General features: G+C 50.0%; 1 protein-coding gene and 1 long non-coding RNA gene across 2 annotated transcripts in view; both read right to left on the bottom strand.

Annotated features, from left to right (window-relative positions):
* Positions 1–4,766: 4,766 nt before the first annotated feature.
* LOC143292334 (uncharacterized) lies at positions 4,767–6,919 on the bottom strand (the record flags this gene model as incomplete). Its single annotated transcript, XM_076602523.1, has 1 exon — positions 4,767–6,919. A coding segment is annotated over one exon (744 nt), but the record flags the coding sequence as incomplete, so codon positions are not given.
* A 165-nt stretch (positions 6,920–7,084) lies between these two features.
* Positions 7,085–24,896, bottom strand: part of LOC143292135 (uncharacterized) — a 147,063-nt gene continuing 129,251 nt past the window's right edge. Inside the window, exon 4 of the long non-coding RNA XR_013056624.1 lies at positions 7,085–7,225. This is a non-coding gene — a long non-coding RNA (uncharacterized LOC143292135). The remainder of the gene's footprint in view (positions 7,226–24,896) is intronic.

The following is a 24,896-nucleotide window of genomic DNA, read 5'->3' as shown; positions in this document are numbered from 1 at the left end:
CGTTTGTGACTCTGTGTGTGTGTGTGTGTTTTGTGTGTGTTTGTGTGTCTTTGCATGCGCGCTTGTGTATGTGTATGTGCGTGTGTGTGCGTGCGCGTGTTTGTGTGTGTATTATGTATGTGTGCGCGTGTATGTGTGTCTTTGCGTGCCCGCGTGTGTGTGTGTGTGTGTGTGTGTGCGTGCGCGTGTAAGTGTCTTTGCGTGTGCGCGCGTGTGTATGTGTGTGCGTGCGCGTGTGTGTGTGCGTGCTTGTCACTTGAGTGTGTATGTGCATGTGCGCGAGAGTGCATGTCACTATGTGCGCGTGTGTGTGTGCATGTGGTGTGCGCGAGTGTGTGTGTGTGCGCGCGCGCGCGTGTGGTGTGTGAGAGAGAGAGAGAGAGAGAGCGAGCGAGTGCTGCAGCTTTGAGCGCAGATCAGAATGTCGGGGAACTGGTGGACAAAATCAATATGCAGTTTTTGATGATGGATAAAACACGCTATGTTTGATGATGATAGATAGATAAAGCACGCTGGTTTGATGCAAGATAAAACTCCGGCTAATTGCCTGCAAACGCACTCCAAAAAGTTCACCTTTTCCTTTTCTCGGGGAAAACAACAGCTACTACTACTACAACAACAACGAAACTGCTTCTTTTCCTAAGGGTGACAAAAATAGATCGCTTTTAGAAGTGCGCATTACTCTTCGTGTGTGTGTGTGTGTGTGTGTGTGTACACGTATGCGCGATTCTGTGTGTGCGCGTGCGTGGGCGCACGCACGTGTATGTATGTATGTATGTATGTATGTATGTATGTGTGTGCGTGCTTGCGCGCATGCGTGTGTGTGTGTTTGTGCGCGCGCACTCATGCGCATAGCGTGTATGTGGGTGTGTGATTTAAACGGATATCTAATTTTCCTCTTGCTTTGTGGCCATTCCTGTAGAAAATGTCTGGAATTGCTCTACCAGAATGACGACAGATGTGAATATGATACGTGCTGACGACGCTCAGCTTCCCTTCCGGTGCCGCAAATATCTATCTTTCTTTCTTTCTTTCTCGATTCTTCTTCTTCTTCTTCTTCTTTTTTCTGTTCTTCTTCTTCCTGATAACCGCGTTGCTGTTCTCCCGAGCGGAGAATGAACAAAGAATGAAACCACGGAAAAGAAAATATCTGAGTGGGTGAAGTTTTTGCGACTGAATAGCGCTCTCTCTCTCTCTCTCTCTCTCTCTCTGTGTCTCACTCTCTTACAGCTCACTCTTAGATAATTTTTATTCGGATTATAATATGTACTTTGTTTCCTGTGTACTGTACTGTTCAAACATTGGAGATGAACGACTGGGGGGGGGGGGGGGCAAAAAGGCACAGTACCCGCCTGCCACATGGACATTTTCAAGCACAGTACCCGCCTGCCACATGGACATTTTCAAGCAAACGACAAAATACCAAAGTGCCGCTTAGTTTTACTTTGGTTATGTTTTCCCTTTCCATTCCATTTTATTTGTTTTGCACCATTTTTGTTCTGATTTGTACATGCCGTGTCACTAGAGCTTTACAGCTAATGACATTAAACGTTTCAGTGTTCAGTGTCTCTCTCTCTCTCTCTCACTTCACTTTCTCTCTCCCCCCCCCCGCCCCCTTTTCTCCATCTCTCTGTCTCTGTCTCTCTCGATCTCGTCTTTTTCTCCCCGGTGTTTGAGGGTAGCATGTGCCACCCGTTCATTCGTATGTCTCTTTGTAAACAGCCATGTAATAGGCAGCCATATTCCGTTTCCGGGGGTGTTTGCTCTTTGCTTTTCTGCGTTTTGTGGACTGCAGCTCATAATAATTTATATCCACACGTATGTAATAGTGGGATATTTCACGGAATGGCCGTTTATACCTTATGTTATTTATGGGCAGATATATTCCGTTTTCGGGGGGGGGGATTTCTGTCTGTCTGTGTGTCTCTTTTCTCTCGTGCTTTATGCGTTCGAGGGCTGCACTTCTAGCTTTTACTCGTATGAAGTTTTCCCACAGTTTCTCAAGGCGGCGTCACCACGTTGGGACGAATCGATATATACGCTACACAACATCTGCTAGGCAGATGCCTGACAGAATCATAAACCAACGTGCTTAGTGAGGACTTGAGTGCATGCACGCACGCACGCACATACACACACACACACACACAGGGGGTGTGGGGATTTGAGGGGGGTAGGGGTTAGGGGAGAGAAGGGGAGTTAGCAGAATTGAAGTTAAATGGAATCGCGTTCCATGCGTTCTGGTGAACAGGTCAGTATCTTACCAAGACACAGAACTCTTGGAAAGATGATTTTTTTTGGTTTCTAGTCTCCTCGCGTGTTATTACCGTTTTCATTTTGATCTGGTCGTTAGAGGAACAGACGATACAGAACACAAGTCTGTTTCACGCACTCGTTACACCAGATCACATCGTTTTGAAGGCAAACCACACACTGGGTCTTACATACTTCACATTCCAGTCGAAGAATGACCTCACTGAAGAGTGACCACTCGCAATCACTTCGACCGGACACGAACAAAACGGTGTAACAGTGTCAAACAACCCCCCACCCCTCCAATCCATCCCACCAACACCCCCACACAGGATTTTTACCCCAGTAACATTCTGGGCTGGTTCCGATTTGCTCCAAATGGGGATGTCGGTTGTGTTTTATTAAAAAAACAAAACAAAAAAAACTTTAACAGACTGGATTTTGAATATTTTTCTGACGGAATGAATGAAGGAATAAACAACAGCAAACAACAACAACAACAGTAGTAGTTGTGGTGGTGATAATAATTCCTAATAATTCATAACGGATAATTATTATCACCAGGACTTAGTAGAATGTTTTTGATGGCCTTTGTTCGCGGAAACAAACCTTCCGAAAGGGGTGTGCATGTTTCCCTTGATTACGGGAAGAGACAGTCTAACGGCACCACACTGGCCAAATGGGATTATTGATTTTGGAACTGTCCGTTTTCTTTTCTTCCCCCACAATCAAATTGTCTTGGACATGAAGTTGTCGCGGTGCAGTGTCTCTTCCATGTTTATCACTTGGATAAACAAAACAAAACAAAAACAAAACGAAACAAAACAGCAACAAAATATTGATCCGAACATAAGGTCCCTATTTTTTTTTCGATTGTATACTCCCCCCCCCCCACCATCAGTTGGTTTGTTGCTTTTTGTCAGTTAACCCTTTCTTTTTATCTCCTCAACAGTACACCCTGTCTTTGTCTCGTTATCTAACAGAAGATGTCACGATATTATTTCCTGCTTCTCTCTCTCTCGGTATCCGACAGAGAATAGATGTCACAAGATGATTTTTTATTTCGCAAACTCGGTATCCAACAGAAGATATCGCGATATTATTTTGTTTTCCCCCCTCTCTTGGTATCCAACAGATGTCACAGGATGAGTTTCTGTTTCCTCTCTCGGTATCCGACAGAAGATGTCACATGTTTATCTTACTTTCTCGGTATCCGACAGAAGCTGTCATGTTTATCTTACTCTCTCGGTATCCGACAGAAGCTGTCACATGTTTATCTTACTTTCTCGGTATCCGACAGAAGATGTCACAAGTTTATCTTACTCGTATCCGACAGAAGATGTCACACTTCACAAGTTTATCTTACTCGTATCCGACAGAAGATGTCACGAGTTTATCTTACTCTCTCGTTATCCGACAGAAGATGTCACAAGTTTATCTTACTCTCTCGGTATCCGACAGAAGATGTCACAAGTTTATCTTACTCTCTCGGTATCCGACAGAAGATGTCACAAGTTTATCTTACTCTCTCGGTATCCGACAGAGGATTTCATGATATTATTATTAATTTTTTTAATTTCTCTCTCTCGGTATCCGACAGAGAATAGATGTCACAAGATGATTTTTTTATTTCGCAAACTCGGTATCCAACAGAAGATATCGCGATATTATTTTCTTTTCCCCCTCTCTTGGTATCCAACAGATGTCACAGGATGAGTTTCTGTTCCCTCTCTCGGTATCCGACAGAAGATGTCACGAGTTTATCTTACTCTCTCGGTATCCGACAGAGGATTTCATGATATTATTATTATTTTTTATTTTATTTCTCTCTCTCGGTATCCGACAGAGGATGGATGGATGCCACAAGATGATTTTCTATTTCGTCATCTCAGTATCCGACAGATGATGTCACAATATTATTTTCTTTTCCTCCTCTCTCGGTGTCCAACAGAATAGATGTCACAACATGATTTTCTAATTCTCTCTCTCGTAATCGACAGAGGATGGATGTCACAAGATCATTTTCTATTGCTCTCTTTCAGCATCCAAACAGAAGATGTCACAGGATCATTTTCTTTGTCTCGTATCGGACAGAAGATGTCAAAAGATTGTCTAACTGTCTCAGTATCCAACAGAGGATGTCACAAGATGGTTTTCTATTTCTCTCTCTCTCTCGGTATCCGACAGAAGATGTCACATCATCATTTCTTTGTCTCTCGTATCCAACAGATGTCGCAAGATCATTTTCTTTGTATCTCGTATCCGACAGAAGATGTCACAAGATCCAACAGATGTCACAAGATCGTTTTCTTTGTCTGTGTTTCGTATCCGACAGAAGATGTCACAAGATCATTGTGGGCTTGACACACCTTGGGTAACACCATTCAACCTCTGATAGAGAAGAAAAGAAAAGTCGCAGCCACCTACCGTTGCTTCGCGTTCTGTTCTTTAAAAAAAAAAAAAAGAAAAAAAAAAAGAAAAAAGAAAACGCACATCAGGGTTTAAGAGAATAGTCTCCGTGTTCTGTATTCCTGTACAGTTTCAGTTTCAGTAGCTCGAGGAGGCGTCACTGCGTTCGGACAAATCCATATACGCTACACCACATCTGCCAAGCAGATGCCCTTGACCAAGCAGCGTAACCCAACGCGCTTAGTCAGGCCTTGAAGACATTCCTGTGCACATTTCTTTGTGTGTGTCAAACTGTACTTCTTACATCATTCGAGCAGTGACAGCCATCCCACCCTCGCGGTTTCTGGAGGGGTTGATGTTGAAGTACTTGGTCGACACACGACCCCTTAGTTGGAGCTTGTTCACACTGATTATTATTAATGTCGTTATTCACTGTCGGTATCCTACAGATGTCGTCACAGGGTTAATTTCTTTCTCTCTCCATTTTGAGCTCGTGCACATTACCATGAATAGAGATATATTATTATTATGATGATGATCATTATTATTCTCTGTCGGTCTCTGACAGAAGGTTGTTTTCCTTCATGGTTTCCAACAGAAGATGTCACAAGGTTAATTCCACTCACTAGAGATTCTTTGAGCTGGGTGCACATCACCGTGATTCTGATTATTATTCTTCTCGGTCGGTATCTGATTAGGAGGTGGCACAACATTATTTCCTTTCTCGGTATCCAGCAGCAGAAGATGTCACAGGGTTAATTTCTTTCCCTCTCCTTCCTTTGAGCTCGTGCACATCCCCATGATTATTATGATTGCTATTATCATTATTATTATTCTCTGTCGGTCTCCAAAGGGAGATGGCACAAGATTATTTCTCTCTCTCTCGGAATCCAACAGAAGATTTCACAAGGTTAATTCCTTTCTCTCTCCATTGTTTCAGCTCGTGCACATGATCATCACGATTATGATGATGATGATGATCATTATTGTCTGTCGGTCTCCAACGGGAAATGCCTCAAAGATTATTTTCTCTCTGGGAATCCAAAAGATGTCACAAGGTTAATTTCTTTCCCTCTCCATTCTTTGAGCTCGTGCACATCATCATGGTTTTTTTGGTGTGATTATCATCATTATTATTCTCTCTCAGAATCCAACAGAAGATGTCACAAGGTTAATTCCTTTCCCTCTCCATTCTTTGAGCTCGTGCACATCATCATCATGATTATTGTGATTATGATTATGATGATTTATTTATAGCTTGGCAAGCACGTGAGGTCAAGACACCTTCGTCGTCATCATCATCAACGCACGTTGACACCACCTCGTCCTGAGCCCCACCACACAAGATTTGAGCATTAGGATTGACAAGGAACACACACAGGCTTTGCTGCTAAAGGCCGTCGCCCAAACTGGTCACCACAGAAGCAAGAAACACACTCAGTATACTCTTCTTTTGTGTGTGTGTTTTTTTTTTTTCATCTTTAAACGTCATACCTCAACAAGAGTCCTGGCCTTAGGATACAGCGTCCGGACCACTGCCACTACTGCTACAGTTGTCCAGGTGCGGGGAAGATGAAGACGGCTGTGAGGACTCCACACTCATCATCATCATCTCCTCCTCCTCCTCCTCCTCGCCTTCATTGTCGTCGCTGGCTTCCACCTCCTCCTCCTCCTCGTCGTGGTCGTCACTCTTGTTGGCAGCGGAGGGGGAGGAGGAGGAAGGCTGCAAGTTATCCTTCACGGCAGCCAGCTGATAAGGAGGACTCTCCCCGCGGAGCTCGCAAATCACGTTGGTCAGGGCCTTGATGTAGTTCTTGGCCAGGGTCAAGGTCTCGATCTTGGACAGCTTCCGGTCGAGGTTGACGTGCGGGATGACCTCGCGCAGGTCCTGGAAGGCGTCGTTCAGGGTGTGCATCCGCTGCCGCTCCCGCTCGTTGCTCTCCAGGCGACGGAGGTTCCGCTCGCGGGCGCTGACGGCGTTCTTTCGGCGTCGCGCTACCACCACCGCCGCCGCTGCCGCCGTCGTCGAATTCGTCGTCGCCTTCTTGGAGGAGTTGTGGTGGTGATTATGGTGGTGGTGATGATGGGAAAGTCGGGCTCGCTTCTCTCCTACCGTCGCCGTCGTCGTCGTCGTCGCTGCTACTACTACGGTCTCTTCCGAGTTGGAGCTGACACCCGAATCGGAGGGAGGGGAGTAAGGGTGGTGGTGGTGGATGGTGGTGTTCGTGTTGGTGGTGTCGCCCTCACCTCCTCCTCCTCTCTCCCTATCCCCTCCTCGTTTTGCTTGGCTTCGTTTGGCCCGAGTAGTACTACTGCTGCTGCTGCTGTTGCTGCTGCTGCTGTTGTTGTTGTTGTTGTTGTTGCTGCTGTTGTTGACGTTGTCACATTGGTGGTGGTTGTGATTATGATGATGGCGGTGGTGGGGGTGCAGGGTCATCGGCTTCTCCTCCTCCTCCTCCTCCTTGCCCTTCCCGTCCCCCACAACCCTCCAGCGGGCTCCGTCGTCGTCCGGGGGGGTTTCCTCTGTGGGGGAGATGTCCATGTTCTCTCGGGACCTCATGATCTGCAAAGAGAGAAGACAGCAAAGGGGGGGTTACCTTTGTTGTAATGAACTGTAATTACAGTAACCGTGCATTGTCGATTGTAGTATGAGATGTCCATGGTATCCTGGGATCTCATGATCGTGAAAGAAATACGATGAATTAATTATATAAACCGTGCCAGATAGATTATAGTATGAAATTTCCATGATCTGGACAGATATACTGAAGGAGGGTTAACCCTTGCAGTCAATTTTCATTACAGTAACTGTGCTTGATAGATTGCAGTTCGATAAGTCCGTGGTGTCTGGGGACCTCATGACCTGCAAAGAGATGCCAAAAGGGGGGGTTACCCATGTTGTAATGAATTGTTGCGGTAACCGTGCCTGACTGATTGTGCAGTACACATCCATAATGTCTCCGGATCTCACTCTCTGGACGGAGATACGAATATTGGGGTTATCCTTGTTGCAATGAATTGTAATTACAGTAACTGTGCTTGATAGATTGTAGTATGACAAGTAAAGTCTATGGTATCTTGGGATGTCGTGATCTGGAAAGAGATTCGAAAAGGGGGATTCTCATTACAGTAACTGTGCCTGATGTATTGCATATGTCCGGAAGGAGGGGATTGTCATTGCAGTAACTGTGCCTGATGTATTGCATATGTCCGGAAGGAGGGGATTGTCATTGCAGTAACTGTGCCTGATGTATTGCATATGTCCGGAAGGAGGGGATTGTCATTGCAGTAACTGTGCCTGATGTATTGCATATGTCCGGAAAGGAGGGGATTGTCATTGCAGTAACTGTGCCTGATGTATTGCATATGTCCGGAAAGGAGGGGGTTGTCATTGCAGTAACTGTGCCTGATGTATTCTTCATGTCCGGAAGGCGGGGGGGTTGTCATTGCAGTAACTCTGCCTGATAGATTGTATTTTGTCAGTGGTATCTTGGGACGTCATGGTCTGGAAAGAGATTCGGGGTATATCCTTAATGCAATGATTTTGTTATTACACTGAACTTATGAAACATTGCATGAACAGTGCCAGCTTGATCGTAGAGTGTCGTTTTAATCTTTTCAAGAATAGATAAATCGCAAAAGGAGAAAATAAAAGTTACCAAGGGGCTGGGGGGGGATGTAACAGGGAGCTGGATTGTTCTGGCTTCCTTTTTTGAGTCTCTATGTACCTGTCTGTCTTCTCCGTGTCTGTGTCGGGAGGGAGGGAGGGAGGGAGAGAGAGAGAGAGAGTGTGTGTGTGTGTTTTTATCTGTGTGTGTGTGTGTGTGTGTATGAGGCACGCACGCACGCGCACACACACACTCACACACTACAGACAGAGACAGAGTGTGTGTGTGTGTATGAGGCACGCACGCACGCGCGCGCGCACACACACACACACACACACAGGGGCAACAATTATAAATGCATTGGTTTGTAATTAATGCCAGCGACGGATTAGCATTCATTCGCATCATTGAATTGTGTGTGAGGGGTGGGGGGGGCTCGCGTGTAAAAAAACAACAACAAACTATGCGAGTCGGTTGTCAATGCGTCTGTGAGTATGAACCGCACAACAGCACATCATAGCACAGCACAGCACAGCACAGCACGAAAATCGATAGACATCTCAGACATAGTATGACAAGATTTATAACACTTTGGTGCGCCACACAACAACGACGCGATGCTTGTTGGCCCACCTCGGCAATCCAATCCTGCGCTCACACACACACACACACACAGAGTGACCCAAACAATAACGCGCTTTTCGTGTGCTTTCCCCAGCTCCTGTTCTCTCTCTGGCTCTGTCCAGTCTGTCAGTGAGTCAGTCAGAAGACAAAAGACCCCCTCCAGCCCATGGTCAGAAACGAATCGATCTCAAAATAAAGAACTTAAAGAGTTATAGAGAAGCAACTGGGCAGGAAAGGGGTACAGACAGAGAGAGAGGGGCGGGGGGAAGGAGGGAAGGAGGAAGAGATAGAGAGGGAGGAGGGAGGGAGAGAGAGGGACAGGGGCAGAGAGTGAGGGACAGGGGGGGAGGGGGGGAGAGAGAGAGAGAGAGACAGGGACGGGGGGAGAGAGAGAGAGAGACGGGAGAGAGAGAGACAGGAGGGACGGGGGGGGGGGGGGGGGGGGGGGGCAGAGAGAGAGAGACAGGGACGGGGGGAGAGAGAGAGAGACAGAGGGGAGAGAGAGAGAGAGACAGGGACAGAGAGGGGAGAGAGAGAGAGACAGGGACAGAGAGGGGAGAGAGAGAGAGAGACAGGGACAGAGACAGGGACAGAGAGGGGAGAGAGAGAGACAGGGACAGAGAGGGGAGAGAGAGAGAGAGAGAGACAGGGACAGAGAGGGGAGAGAGAGAGAGACAGGGACGGGAGACAGGGACAGGGACAGAGGAGAGAGAGACAGGGACGGGGGGAGAGAGAGAGAGAGACAGGGACGGGGAGAGAGAGAGAGAGACAGGGACGGGGGGAGAGAGAGATAGACAGGGACGGGGGGAGAGAGAGAGACAGGGACGGGGGGAGAGAGAGAGAGAGAGAGAGACAGGGACGGGGGGAGAGAGAGGGAGAGGGACAGGGACGGGGGGAGAGAGAGGGAGAGAGACAGGGACGGGGGGAGAGAGAGAGAGAGAGGGATGGGGAGACAGAGAGAGGGTTGGGGGGGGGGGGGGGTGAAGGAAGGAGGGGGTGAGGTGGGAGGGAGAGAGGGAATAATGATAAATCCAAGCCCAGATGTCTTCGGTTTTCACAAAGAAGTGGCAGCAAGAAAACAGTCTTGCATGAACTTTTAACCTTTAAAACTGATTGGCGGGGTGGTTTTTAAAAATCTCCCATACATGCTCATGTTCGTATAACGTCGTGTGGGTGGGTGGGTGTGGGTGTATTGTTGCATAGTCCTTCAGGACATCTGCTCAGTACAGTCACACTTCCCTTCTCCTCCACCCGGCCGCCTAATCCACTGTGTGACCAGTGTGATGTCACTGACAGTGGACAAACGCAGAGCTTCCGAAGAGGGACGGCAGAATGGTAAAGACGCTTGCTTATCTACCAGGTCACGAAAGTGTGTCTTCACAAGTGACTGAGAACTTTTGACTTTTTGCATTCATTATCAGTTGTTTCGCTTGTCAGTTTAACGACTTCTCTTTTACGAAGTCCTTTAAGTAATTTCCTGTAACTATTTAGAGGTTTTTGTTTTTTCTTCCAAATTTCACCCACATTTTTACCCTCATTTGCCCAGTTTCCCCCAACCCTCCATTCATCCACATCTCCCACCCCTTCTGACCGATAATACTCAGATGTACTCATAAATACTTTAACAAAATGTCTCCAATCACCGATATGTGTGACGGGGCATTAAACAAAAATTCCTCCTCTACCAGGTCCGAATATCCCAGTCCGTTCCCTTTCTCTCAAATTTGACAGGAGAGTTTCAGTAGCTCCAGGAGGCGTCACTGCGTTCGGACAAATCCATATACGCTACACCACATCTGCCAAGCAGATGCCTGACCAGCAGCGTAACCCAACGCGCTTAGTCAGGCCTTGAGAGAGAGAGAGGATAAATACATAAAGTACTACTACTACTGATAATAATATGTATGAGGCGCAAAAACTTGATGAAGTCAACTATAAGCGTACATAAATAAAAAAGACAACAATGATAAATAAGCAAATAAATGTAAAACATGCATAACAGATATGCACCAAACATGACCAGGAGAATCAAACTTAGACGTCAAGCCCCATGTCATGCTTTGCGCGCTAAAACATAACCCATGGCAACATTCCATAGAAGGAACCCACTCCAGTGACATGCACTCAAGGCCTGACTAAGGGCGTTGGGTTTATACTGCTGGCCAGGAATCTGCTAAGTAGATGTGGAGTCGCGTATATGGACGTGTCCGAGCGCAGTGACGCCTCCGTGACAGACTGAAACAGAAACAAATGAACGAACGAACGTAAAACGCAAGGTTTCATTCCCACACACAGAATACGTTCACCCCTGTGGAACACAAACCACTGAACCCATTCATCACCTGTTCGTTGGGGGTGTTGAAATGAGATCCAGGCTGTTGGATTGACTGATACAAGAGACTGCGGAGGAACTAGAGAGGGGGGGGGGGCGGGGGGATAGAGGACAGGGGGGAGGTGGGGTGAAGAGAGGGGATTTAATCACGGTGTGCATTTGTATCACTTTCCTGTTGGGAAGTAAGAAAAGTGACGGGTTGCTTCTTGAATGACTGACCCTAATTACTACCACCGCTCATCCTCTGTCTCATTCACGCACGCACACTCACTCATCGACAGAATCACACACATACATATCCGCGTGCGCGCCCACAAGCACACAGGGTTCTCTTCCGGCCCGTGCGCATGTGTGCGTGTCTCAGTGTGTGTGTGTGTGTGTGTTTCAGAGTGCGCACGCGTGTCTCCAGAATTTAGAGTCGTATTTAAAAAAATTCTCTCTGTTGGGTGACACACGCTTACACACATCAGACCTCCCGGCCCCCCAACAACGCACGCGTTAGAGAACGCGACGACCTCGATGATTCCAACACTCTCCTCCACATGTCCAAGACCACCACCTCCACACATCTCTACCCTTCTCCTCCTTTCACCACTCCCCAACCCCCCGCGCCCCTCCCACACATGTTTCATGTAGCTCAGCCCACGCATTAGTGTGGATTCCCTCCATTTGAGCAGCAAGACCCTGGGTTCGCCTTGAAAGACCGCGCGGATTCCTTGTGTGGCAGGACAACAGACCTCTCAGCGTAGGACCAGAGAGAAAAAAGCACGATCGCTCGCTTCTGTGTGCTGCATTTTTTGGGATTCCCCCCCCCCCCCCCCCCCTCTGTCTCTCCCTCTCCACCACAATTCTCTCTGTCTCCCCCTCACCCCCTCTTTCTCTCTCCCCCATCATTCTCCCCCTCTCTCCCCCCTCCCTCTCTCCCCCATCATCATTTTCTCCTCCTCTCTCCCCCCCTCTCTCCCCCATCATTTTCTCCTCCTCTTTCTCTCCCCCCCCTTCCTCTCTTTCTCCCATTCTCCCCCCTCTCTTCCTCTCTCTCTTCCTCTCTCTCTCCATCCTCCTCTCCTGTATTTCCTCCCAGAAAAACCAGTCCTGTTTTGTTCGCCTTGTTTCAGAATTGAACCCGGAACCCAGAACGCCTTTCAACTGCAAAAGATGCCTCCAGATTATTTACCTGTAAGGGGGGTATGCGCTGCCGCCAGGACCCTCAACAGGACACCAGACTGACCCACCCGTCGAACCACATCACCACCTTGCCTGGAGCAAGACCTTCTCCCTGAGCAAACTTGACCGAGTGGTTAAATCGTTGGACTTCCCAGTCTGAGGGTCCCGGGTTCGAATCTCGGTAACGGCGCCTGGTGAGTAAAGGGTGGAGATGTGTCGATCACCCGTGTCAACACATACACGAAGGGGGTTCAGGCACAAGCAGACCTGCATATGACACGCTGTTAAAGATCCTGCAGTCTATGTCAACATTCAGTGGGTTATGGAAACAAGAACATTCCCAGCATGCACACCCGCGAAAACGGAGTGTGGCTGCCTGCATGGCGGGGTAAATAAACAAAAAAAAAAGAGTCATACACGTAAAATATTACACGTCTGTCTGACTGTGTATGTGTGCGTGCCTGAATTCTGATTGAATAACACGGGAAACGAATGATGAGCGCCCAATGGTAGTCGGCTTTACCCAGGTAGGCAGCCTGTTGTGCAAATGTCCCCGTGTTTGTAAAGCGCTCAGAGCTTGGTCTCCGATCGAAGGTAGGCGCTATGCAAGTGTCTATTTCACTGCATGCGTATTAGATGACCGTTTATTTCTTTGTTCCTTTTGTTCTTTGTTGTGTCTATTAATCCTTCCGGATTTTATGACAATAAATCAAGTCAAGTCACAGATATACAGAACGACCCCCCCCCCGCCCTTCCCAACACACACATACTCTCCCAAAAACCCCATACACGCATCTCTCGTCAGAGGTTTAACACCGGTGAATGTATGCAGCCTTCACACACACACACACACACCTACCTAAATCCCTTTTTGCAGAGACGAAAGTGCCAAGCAGAATGCTGAGGGAGGGGGGGGGGTGTGTGTGTGTGTGTGTGTGTGGGGGGGGGAGTAGGAAGCAGAGTAGCTGAAGTAGGGATTGAGTGACTGCAGCATTGATCCTGTCTCCTCTCTCTCTGTTTCTCCCCCAAGACGGCTCATCTGCCACGGACACAGAGTTCGGCGAGGGTCTGGGTTCGAATCCCGTTCTCGCCCTTCCTCCCAACTTGGACTGGGAAATCAAACCGAGTGTCTTCAGTCATTCGAATGAGACGATAGATCGAACTCCGCGTGCAGCACGCACTTTGTTGTGGCGCACTGAAAAAGAACCCATGGCAACAAGAGTTTTGTCCTCTGGAAAAAATTCTGTAAAAAGAAATCCACTCTGATAGACACACAATTATATATAGGCATGCACCGAAGGCCTGGCTAAGCGAGCTGGGTTATGCTGCTGGTCAGGCATCTGCCTAGCAGATGTGCATGATTTTTTTTTTTTTCCCGAGCGAAGTGACGCCTCCTTGAGAGACTGAAACTGAGTCTCCCTGTCTCTCTGATTGTCTGTCTGTCTCTGTCCGTCCCTCCCCCCTCTCTCTCCCTTGCTGTCTGTCTCTGTCTTCCCCCTCTCTCTTCCTCTCTGTGTCTGTCTCTTCCTCTGTGTGTGTGTGTGTGTGTGTGTGTGTCTGTCTCCCCCCCTCTCTCTTCCTCTCTGTGTCTGTCTCTCTCTGTCTCCCCCTTCTCTCTCTTCCTCTCTGTGTCTCTCTCTCCCTCTCTCTCTCTTCCTCTCTGTGTCTGTCTCTCTCTGTCTCCCCCTTCTCTCTCTTCCTCTCTGTGTCTGTCTCTCTCTGTCTCCCCCCTCTCTCTCTTCCTCTCTGTGTCTGTCTCTCTCTGTCTCCCCCTTCTCTCTCTTCCTCTCTGTGTCTGTCTCTCTCTGTCTCCCCCTTCTCTCTCTTCCTCTCTGTGTCTCTCTCCCCCTCTCTCTCTTCCTCTCTGTCTCTCTCTCTCCTGATCTCTCTCTTCCTCTCTGTGTCTGTGCCCCCCCCCCCCTTTTCTCTCTATCTCCCCCCTCTCTTTCTTTCTTTCCCCCCACAATTATTGTCTGTCTCTCTCACCTCCCCTTCTCTCTCTCTCTCTCCCTTTTTCTATCTCCCCCCCCCCCTCTCTTTCTTTCTCTCTATGTCTGTCTCTCTGTGTCTCTACCTGTCTTTCTCACCCCCCCTCTCTCTCTGTCTTTGACAGGAGGACCAGTGATGTAGTGTGTTGACTGGTGGTGTGCGATCGATGGAGACTAGGCTGGGCAGTTCATTGAGGACGGGATGGGAGTGACTGGAGCGTGACTAGACTGAGGGAAGACAGAAATAATCTCTCTTTCACTGTCTGTCTGTCTCTCTCTCTGTTGGTCTGTGTCTGTCTCTTCTTCTTCACTCGCTCTGTCTGTGTCTGCCTGTTTCTGTCTATGTCCCCCCCCCTCTCTCTCCTCCTCTCCCTCCCTCCCTCTGTACACCCCCTCAGGGATATCAATGGCATTTTGAGTATCCGCATTCCCTCTCTCACTATGGTCCGACAACTCTAGCCCAGATTAGTTGGGACAGCAGTTGCCTCCCCTGCTGTTCTGATGGTCACAGTCGTGGACACGACTAACACACACACACACGCACGCACACACACACACACACACGCACAGATGATTCAGATTCAGAGTCAAATGGTGTATTCATTTCAGGCCAAGGCCCTTCTCATGAAGGGGGAGTGTCAACAGACAATGATTATAATATCAGTAATCAATATTCCTTGTGACCCCGGTACACTTGGTAATAAAGACATTTTCTGTTCTATAGGCATAAAGATTTAAACAGTGCAACTACGGATATGTCAGGTTTATCAGGAGCATTAGAGAGAGACAGAGAGAGAGAGAGACAGATAGAGACAGACAGACAGACAGACAGAGAGACGGAAACAGAGAGAGAGACAAAGACACAGAGAGAGAGAGAGAGAGAGAGATATTCAGATTCAGACGGTTTATTCGTTGTAGGGCTAGGCCCCTCTTTAAGGGGTATGTGAAGAGACTGATTATAATATCACTTATGGAAATAAAGATTTAAACAAAGCAACTATGCACATATCAGGTTTATCACTTATGGATATAAAGATTTAAACAAAGCAACTGTGTACATATCAGGTTAATCAGGGAAAGACAGAGAGAGACAGACAGAGAAATGAATCGGAGCATGAAACTCCACGAGTCTGTCAAGCTATATCGCGGTGGTGGTGTCCCCCTTACCCCCTTTGTGATTTTTTTTCTTCTCTATTCCTTGAGGTCCATTGTGAAGTCAATTCTGCTCTATGGATGCGAGACATGGCGGACAACACAGACGATGCAGCAGAAGATTCAGACATTCTTCAACACCTGTCTGAGGCGCATCTACAAGATCCGATGGCAGGAGAAGATCCGAAACGAAGATCTGTGGGAGCGAGCGGGACAGGAACCAGTGGCCAAGCAGATACTACGGAGGAAGTGGGGCTGGATCGGACACACCCTCAGGAAGCCAGTGTCCAGCATCACACGCCAAGCCCTGGCCTGGAACCCGCAGGGAAAGAGGAAGAGAGGCCGGCCTCGCAACAGCTGGAGGCGAGATACCGAGGCAGAGCTGAAGCAGCAAGGGACCAACTGGACTGGAGTGGCCAGAACAGCCCAGAACAGAGTGCGATGGCGAGGGGTCGTTGATGGCCTATGCTCCACCAGGAGCGATGGGCAAAATGAATGAATGAATTCCTTGTGGTAGTTTCGGGATTTCATTCATTTTCCAGTCCCACTTTCCGTAACAATCAATCCACCTTCTCTCTGGCTTTCTGTCTTATTATTGGATGTCGTCTCGTCGACGAATCCTGTGTAAAATTGTGTAATGAATCAAAACTCTGTGAGACGACAGCGTAAGTGGGGCTGTTTGAGAGGATGAAATAAAAGTGTCTCGGATGAGATGGGCCGTTCCTGAAGTCAACAAAAGGGAAAGTTTTTGGGGGTGGGGAAGGGGAGGGGGGAGTTACTCATCCGTGTGATGCTGCTTCTGCTCTGTGTGTGTGTGTGTGGATCTATATATTTTTTTCTTTCTTTTTGATGTGTTTATCTTTGGTTTTTACCACTGTCTGGATATTTCGGCCTTTTTCATGTACGTTTTTACTACTACTACTTCGACCACGACTATTGCTGCTTCTGCTGCTGTTACTACTGCTGCTGCTATTACTTCTTCTACAGCTGCTGCTACTACTACTACCACCACCACCACTACTACTTCTACTAACATATTAACAGTAACAGTATAGACAACCACCTCCCATACAGTAGCTCTTAGAGTTTACAATAAAAGATAACACACACACACACACACACACACACACAAAATACACAAGCATTCCAGTACGACTTACCTTATACGAACAAGGCCTGTGCTTGCCATTTTCAAATAAGCCTGTGCACACACAAGCAAACACACACTCGCACATAGCCAGCAGAAATTGTTGTGTGTTTGTTTAGCTTATTGAGAAAGAGGGATAGGAAAATCGAGTTGGAGAGAGAGGGGGGGGGGGAGAGAGAGAAGGGGGATGGAGAGAGAGGGATGGAGAGGGGTGGAGAGAGAGGGGGGATAGAGAGAGAGGGGGGATGGAGAGTAGTGGGAAGAGAGAGGGGATGGAGAGAGAGGGGGGATGGAGAGAGGGGTGGGAGGAGAGAGGGGGGATGGGGTGGGAGGAGAGAGGGGGGATGGAGAGTAGTGGGAGGAGAGAGGGGGGATGGAGAGAGAGGGTGGAGAGAGAGAGGGGATGGAGAGAGGGGGGAAATGGAGAGAGAGAGAGAGGGGTGGGAGGAGAGAGGGGTGGGAGGAGAGAGGGGAGAGGGGTGGAGAGGAGAGAGAGGGGAGAGGGGGTGGAGAGGAGAGAGAGGGGGGAGAGGGGTGGGAGGAGAGAGAGGGGGGAGAGGGGTGGGAGGAGAGAGAGGGGGGAGGAGAGAGGGGAGAGGGTGGGAGGAGAGAGGGGTGGGTGGAGAGGAGGGGGTGGAGAGGAGAGGAGAGAGGGGAGAGGGGTGGAGAGGAGAGAGGGAGAGGGGGTGGGAGGAGAGAGGGGGAGGGTGAGAGGGGTGGGAGGGTGGAGAGGGGAGAGGGGGTGGAGAGGAGAGAGGGGGGGGAGAGGGGGTGGAGGAGAGAGGGGGTGGAGAGGAGAGAGGGGAGAGGGGTGGGAGGAGAGAGGGGGAGGGTGAGAGGGGGTGGAGAGAGGAGAGAGGGTGGGAGGGTGGAGAGGAGAGAGGGGGGAGAGGACAGAGAGGGGTGGGAGGAGAGAGGTGGAGAGGAGGGAGGAGAGGGGGTGGAGAGGAGAGGGGGTGGAGAGGAGGGAGAGGGGGTGGAGAGGAGAGAGGGGTGGGGGGGGGGGGGGGGAGAGGGGAGAGAGGGTGGAGAGAGGGGTGGGAGGAGAGAGGGGGTGGAGAGGAGAGATGGGAGAGGGGTGGGAGGAGAGGGGGTGGAGGAGAGAGGGGGTTGAGAGGGGAGAGAGAGGGGGTTGAGAGGGGAGAGAGAGGGGAGGGGAGGGAGGAGAGAGGGGGTGGAGAGGAGAGATGGGAGAGGGGTGGGAGGAGAGGAGAGAGGGGGTGGAGAGGAGAGAGGGGTGGGAGGAGAGAGGGGTGGGAGGAGAGAGGGGGTGGAGGGGTGGGAGGAGAGAGGCTCAGAGGGGTGGGAGGGGGTGGAGAGGAGTGGGAGGGGGGTGGAGAGGAGAGAGGGGGTGGGAGGAGAGAGGGGAGGAGAGAGGGGAGATGGGTGGGAGGAGAGAGGGGAGGAGAGAGGAGAGATGGGTCGGAGGAGAGAGGGGGGGATGGGGTGGGAGGAGGGGGGTGGGAGGAGAGAGGGGGATGGAGAGAGAGGGTGGAGAGAGAGGGGGGAAATGGAGAGAGAGAGAGAGGGGTGGGAGGAGAGAGGGGGGATGGAGATAGGGGGGAGAGGGGTGGGAGGAGAGAGGGGAGAGGGGGTGGAGAGAGGGGGTGGAGAGGAGAGAGGGGGAGGGTGAGAGGGGTGGGAGGGGATGGAGGAGAGAGGGGGTGGAGAGGAGAGAGGGGGAGGGTGAGAGGGGTGGGAGGGGGTGGAGGAGAGAGGGGGTGGAGGAGAGAGGGGAGAGGGGTGGGAGGAGAGAGGGGGAGGGTGAGAGGGGGTGGAGAGAGGAGAGAGGGTGAGAGGGGTGGGAGGGGGTGGAGGAGAGAGGGGGTGGAGGAGAGATGGGAGAGGGGGTGGAGAGGAGAGAGGGGGTTGAGAGGGGAGAGAGAGGGGGTTGAGAGGGGAGGGAGGAGAGGGGAGGGAGGAGAGAGGGGGTGGAGAGATGGGGGAGGGGGTGGGAGGAGAGAGGGGAGGGTGAGAGGGGAGAGGGGTGGGAGGAGAGAGGGGAGAGGGGGGTGGAGAGGAGAGAGAGGGGGGAGAGGGGTGAGGAGAGAGAGGGGGGAGAGGGGTGGGAGGAGAGAGGGGTGGGAGGAGAGAGGGGGGAGAGGACAGAGAGGGGTGGGAGGAGAGAGGTGGAGAGGAGGGAGGAGAGGAGGAGAGAGGGGGGAGAGGACAGAGAGGGGTGGGAGGAGAGAGGGGGTGGAGAGGAGGGAGGAGAGGAGGGAGGGGTGGGAGGAGAGAGGGGGTGGAGAGGAGAGATGGGAGAGGGGTGGAGAGGAGAGAGGGGTGGGAGGAGAGAGGGGGAGGAGAGAGGGGGTGGAGAGGAGAGAGGGGGTGGAGAGAGGGGGTGGGAGGAGAGAGGGGAGGAGGGAGGAGAGAGGGGAGGAGAGAGGGGGGTAGAGAGGGGAGAGGGGAGGAGAGAGGGGAGGAGAGAGGAGAGATGGGTGGGAGGAGAGAGGGGGTGGAGAGGGGAGAGGGGAGGAGAGAGGGGAGATGGGTGGGAGGGGGTGGGAGGAGAGAGGGGGTGGGGAGGAGAGGAGAGAGGGGGGTGGGAGGAGAGAGGGGGTGGAGAGGAGAGAGAGGGGGTGGAGAGGAGAGAGAGGGGGTGGGAGGAGAGAGGGGAGGAGAGAGGAGAGAGGGGAGATGGGTGGGAGGAGAGAGGGGAGGAGAGAGGAGAGATGGGTGGAGAGGGGAGAGGGGGTGGAGAGGAGAGAGGGGAGGAGAGAGGGGAGATGGGTGGGAGGGGAGGGGGGAGGGGAGGGGAGAGGGGGTGGAGAGGGGAGAGGGGTGGGAGGAGAGAGGGGAGGAGAGAGGGGAGATGGGTGGGAGGAGAGAGGGGGTGGGAGGAGAGAGGGAGGGGAGAGGGGGTGGAGAGGAGGGGAGATGGGTGGGAGGGGGTGGAGAGGTGGGAGGGGAGAGGGGGGGTGGGTGGAGAGAGGGGGGGTGGGAGGGGAGAGGGGGTGGGTGGAGAGAGGGGGGGTGGGAGGAGAGAGGAGAGAGAGGGGAGAGGGGTGGGAGGAGAGAGGGGGGGTGGGAGGGGAGAGGGGTGGGAGGAGAGAGGGGTGGGAGGAGAGAGTGGGTTGGGTGGAGAGAGGGGGGGTGGGAAGAGAGAGTGTTTTGTATTTCTTTTTATCAACAGATTTCTGTGTGTGAAATTCGGGCTGCTCTTCCCAGGGAGAGCGTGTCGAGACTCTTTGATTCCAGAAGGGCCGTTTGACCTGGGAGAGATTCTCACTCACACTCGCACACACACACACGCGTACAAAAAAAATTGTATATATTGTATGTTTTGTATTTTGTATTTCTTTTTATCACAACAGATTTCTGTGTGTGAAATTCGGGCTGCTCTCCCTAGGGAGAGCGCGTCGCTACACTGCAGCGCCACCCATTTTTATTTTTGTATTTTTTCCTGCGTGCAGTTTTATTTGTTTTTCCTATCGAAGTGGATTTTGCCAGGAACAACTTTTTTTTGTTGGTGTTGCCGTGGGTTCTTTTACGTGCGCTAAGTGCATACTGCACACCGGGACCTTGGTTTATCGTTTCATCCGAATGACTGCATGCCTAATAAGCTTAAATGATTAATATTTTCTGATTCTTTTTTTTAACGCTCTCTCTCTCTCCCCATATATATATATATATATACACACACACACACGCCTAATAACATTGAATAATTTACATTTTCTGACGTTATTTCTCTACATATTGACGCAGCTAATCCAAAATAACACCAGCCACACCCAATAGTGCGTAACGATCGACAGAGTATGCACACACTCTCTCTATCTCATTTTGTTTCTGTCCACTTGAAAATTATTTCTTTTTTTTTCTTGTCTTTTTTAACGCTGAATGACCTATTCCCCAGCTCCCCATTGAAATGAACCTTATGTGTTTCTTCAATAAAGCATCATCAACATCTCTCATTTTGTTGTTCACCCAACTGAAGGTTTGGTTTTCGCGCGCGCGCATGTGTGTGTGTGTGTGTAGTACGTGCATTCATTATGTATACGGGTCGGTGGCCTTACATGAAAACAGTTCTTAGTTCTCTCTCTCTCTCTCTCTCTCTCTCTCTTACACACACACACACACACACACACACACAATTACACCACTCGCAGATGAGCGCCACACCCACAATTGATTGACAGAGCCCCAACAAACAATCACACAATACATCTCAACGGCAAACCGAGAACAACAGTCCTGGGCGATCCTGCTACATGTGAACGACCTCCCACTGATGCGCAGAAAAAAGAAAACCTTGGCCTTTCACGAAAATCAGCCTGGAGGTCGTCAATCTCGATCAATCTCGATCTCAATCTGCTGACAGGAGTTTTAGTGTGTGGTGTGTATGTGTGAGTGCGCGCGCGCGTGTGTATGCGTAAATGGGTGTGTGCATATGCATAAGTTTGTGTGTGTGTGTGTGTGTGCGCGCGCGCGCCTCAATGAAGATGTACACATGTGAGTTGCGCTTGTGTGTATAGGGAATAAGAGCAGGATGTTGGAACAATGCTGGCAAAAATAATGAGGAGTGGACAAAACAGTAATTGTCGAGGGGAAAACACAACAGTTGTTCCATCATTACCAAGATATTTCGCGCAAGGCAGCAACACGACTAAAATGAATAACCCTCTTCAACACACACACACACACACACACACACGCACGTGCGGACGCAAACACACATACACACACACGCGCACGCACGCACGCACGCACATACACATCCGCACGTACGCACGCATGCACACAACACACACACACACAGAGAAAGAAACACAGATACACAACACACATCCACCCACCCGCACACACACACACACATACACCGCACACACAGAGACAGAAATACAGATACACAACACAAACACATAGATACAAGCAACCCTCCCCCCCCAACACACACACACACATACCCCCCTACACACACACACACACTCTCTCTCTCTCACACACACACTCACACACACACACCCCATCACATAAAACATAAGCTGAAGCAGGAGGTTCCAAGAAAAGAGAGAGGGGGGCAAAAAAAAATCGATGCTCACACTTCCCCCACCTTGAGCTTCCAATAAAAACTTCACCTCTCTCCCACTCGGATCATCTTCTTTCTCTCCTTCCTCCTCTCTTTCCTTCAGGGAGGTAAGGATCCGCGTGAAATAAAATCGAGAAAAGGAGAGAGAGGGAGAGAGAGGAAATGGAGCAAAGATGGAAAAGAACAAAAGGAACTGAAAGAAAAAAAAAAGACTTGGAGAGAAGAGAGAGAAAAGGAGAGAGAGTGATAGGATAGAGAGAGAGAGAGAGTGAGGGAGAGAGGGAGAAGAGGAGAGAGAGTGATAGGATAGAAAGAGTGAGGGAGAGAGGGAGAAGAGGAGAGAGAGTGATAGGATAGAGAGAGGGAGAGTGAGGGAGGCAGGGAGAAGAGGAGAGAGAGTGATAGGATAGAGAGAGAGAGAGAGTGAGGGAGGCAGGGAGAGAGGGAGAAAAGGAGAGAGAGAGAGAGGGGGGGCAGGGAGAGAGGGAGAAAAGGAGAGAGAGAGAGGGGGGGATGAGGGAGGCAGGGAGAGAGAGAGAGGGGGATGAGGGAGGCAGGGAGAGAGAGAGAGGGGGGGTGAGGGAGGCAGGGAGAGAGAGAAAAGGAGAGAGAGAGAGAGAGGGGGGGTGAGGGAGGCAGGGAGAGAGAGAGAAAAGGAGAGAGGGGGGGAGTATATATATAGAGAGAGAGTGAGGGGGGCAGGGAGAGAGGGAGAAAAGGAGAGAGAGAGAGGGGGGAGTATATATATAGAGAGAGAGTGAGGGAGGCAGGGAGAGAGAGAGAGAAAAGGAGAGAGGGGGGGAGTATATATATAGAGAGAGAGTGAGGGGGGCAGGGAGAGAGGGAGAAAAGGAGAGAGGGGGGAGTATATATATAGAGAGAGAGTGAGGGGGGCAGGGAGAGAGAGAGAGAGAAAAGGAGAGAGAGAGAGGGGGGAGTATATATAGAGAGAGAGAGTGAGGGAGGCAGGGAGAGAGAGAGAGAGAAAAGGAGAGAGAGAGAGGGGGGGAGTATATATATATAGAGAGAGTGAGGGGGGCAGGGAGAAAAGGAGAGAGGGGGGGAGTATATATATAGAGAGAGAGAGTGAGGGGGGCAGGGAGAGAGAGAGAGAGAAAGGAGAGAGAGAGAGGGGGGAGTATATATATATAGAGAGAGTGAGGGAGGCATGGAGAGAGAGAAAAGGAGAGAGAGAGGGGGGGGTATATATATAGAGAGAGCGTGAGGGAGGCAGGGAGAGAGGGAGAAAAGGAGAGAGGGGGGGGAGAGAGGAGAAAGGAGAGAGGGGGGGGGGGTAAGGAAGGTAGGGAGAGAGATAAAAGGAGAGAGAGAGAGAGGGGGGGTGAGGGAGGCAAGGAGAGAGAGAGAGAGGGAGAGAGATGAGGGCGGGGGTGTAAACAGGGGCAATGGAAAGGAGAGGGAGAGAGAGAGAGGGGGAGGGAGAAAGAGATAGAGAAGTAGGAGAAGCTGAACGCTCATGTCAAATTAATATTGCCCTCTCCTCTCCATGTCCGACACAATCTGCTCCCCTCCCATCCCCCCCCCCCCCTCCCCCCCCCCCCCCCCCCCCCCCCCAAAAAAAAAAAAAAAAATCAGGATAGATGGTGAATAAGTGGTCAAGTAAATCAACTCCCCAAGCGAGTGTTTCACAGACGTTCAGTAAACAGCAGGTGGCTAAAGATTACAACGTAGAAACGAAACGAAACCAAATTTTTATTTTTTTCGTTTCGTTTCGATTACAACATAGAGAAACAGAGAGGGAGAGAGAGAGAGAGAGAGAGAGAATATGACGGACAGACAGACAGACAGACGGACGGACAGTCATATCATGTACTATGTATGTCTGAGGCTCAAAATAGTAAGGCAGGGACCAATCCTCAATACCACCTCCGTTTTAACCTTTCCCGACCGGAAATCAGATGACCCATTATCTCACTCAGTATGGCCAGTCCTCTCTTCTCATCTGCACAGACCCCTCGGATGTCCAGTGGGTGTCTGAATAACCCAACCTTTAGCTTCCGTCGTCAGAACTGTGGTATTCTTTGTCAACATTCACCTCTTCAGTATAAGAGCCTTCCGCTTGCAATATTTTGATCATGGTAATTGGGGTGAAACGCTGTTAACGTCGTCTCTTTCGCCGTTCGTATGGAGAGAGTTAACACCTGGGCGGAGACGAGGAAAATGGGGAGTAAAATGAACCTTTTCCCAAGAACACAAGGACACTGACGATCGTTGGTGAACGCTGGAGGAATAGCAGTTGCTGTTGCCTTACCTGCTCCGCCAACTGCGCCCCTTTAACTCTCTCCATACGAACGGTGAAAGAGACGACGTTAACAGCGTTTCACCCCAATTACCATGATCAAAATATTGCAAGCGGAAGGCTCTTATACTGAAGAGGTGAATGTTGACAAAGAATACCACAATTCTGACGACGGAAGCTAAAGGTTGGGTTATTGAGACACCCACTGGACATCCGAGGGGTCTGTGTAGAGGAGAAGAGAGGACTGGCCGTACTGAGTGAGTTAACAGTGGTGATAGTCCTGTAAATACCAGTGTGTGAAAATATCAGGAAAAAAATCAATCAGCCTGCCTCCAAGTAGCCAAATGTATATGGTAGGAAAACAAAAACAACGACAACAATAACAAAAAAAACCCCATAAAAACAAAAGAAATAGGTGGAAGTTAATCTGTCATGGGCTTGTAAATACCAGCGTATTGAGACTGAGTAATCGCAAAAAGATAAAAGTTAGAATTAGCACCCTACAAATACTGGTGTCCGATAGTGTAGGGGGGAAAAGAAACACCCGAAAATCACTCGATAGCAGTGTGTTGAAAGCAACGGGACAAACAAGACAGCGTAATACCGTTCAGTGGGAATGGGGAAAAAAAACAATCAAATAACAGTAGGTTAAACTGAAACTGATAGCAGTTTGTACTAAGCCCTGCGCTTTTACACACACACACACACACACACACACACCTCCCCAAAACAACAACTCAAAACACCAAATAGGAAACAAGTGAGCAATGAAAACATCCATACCGTTCTCAAACGTGTGTACATTCCAGTTGACAGCTCCCTCTTCATTGAGACAACCACACACACACACACACCCACCACCACCCCCCTCCACACACACGTGGAATCGATGTGAAGTCTCCAGCACACACACACACACAC

Source organism: Babylonia areolata, chromosome 18 (genome assembly GCF_041734735.1).
Source record: "Babylonia areolata isolate BAREFJ2019XMU chromosome 18, ASM4173473v1, whole genome shotgun sequence".
Lineage (NCBI taxonomy): Eukaryota > Metazoa > Mollusca > Gastropoda > Neogastropoda > Buccinidae > Babylonia > Babylonia areolata.
The sequence above is the reverse complement of the archived record's forward strand: the minus strand, read 5'-3'. Positions and strand labels throughout refer to the sequence as shown.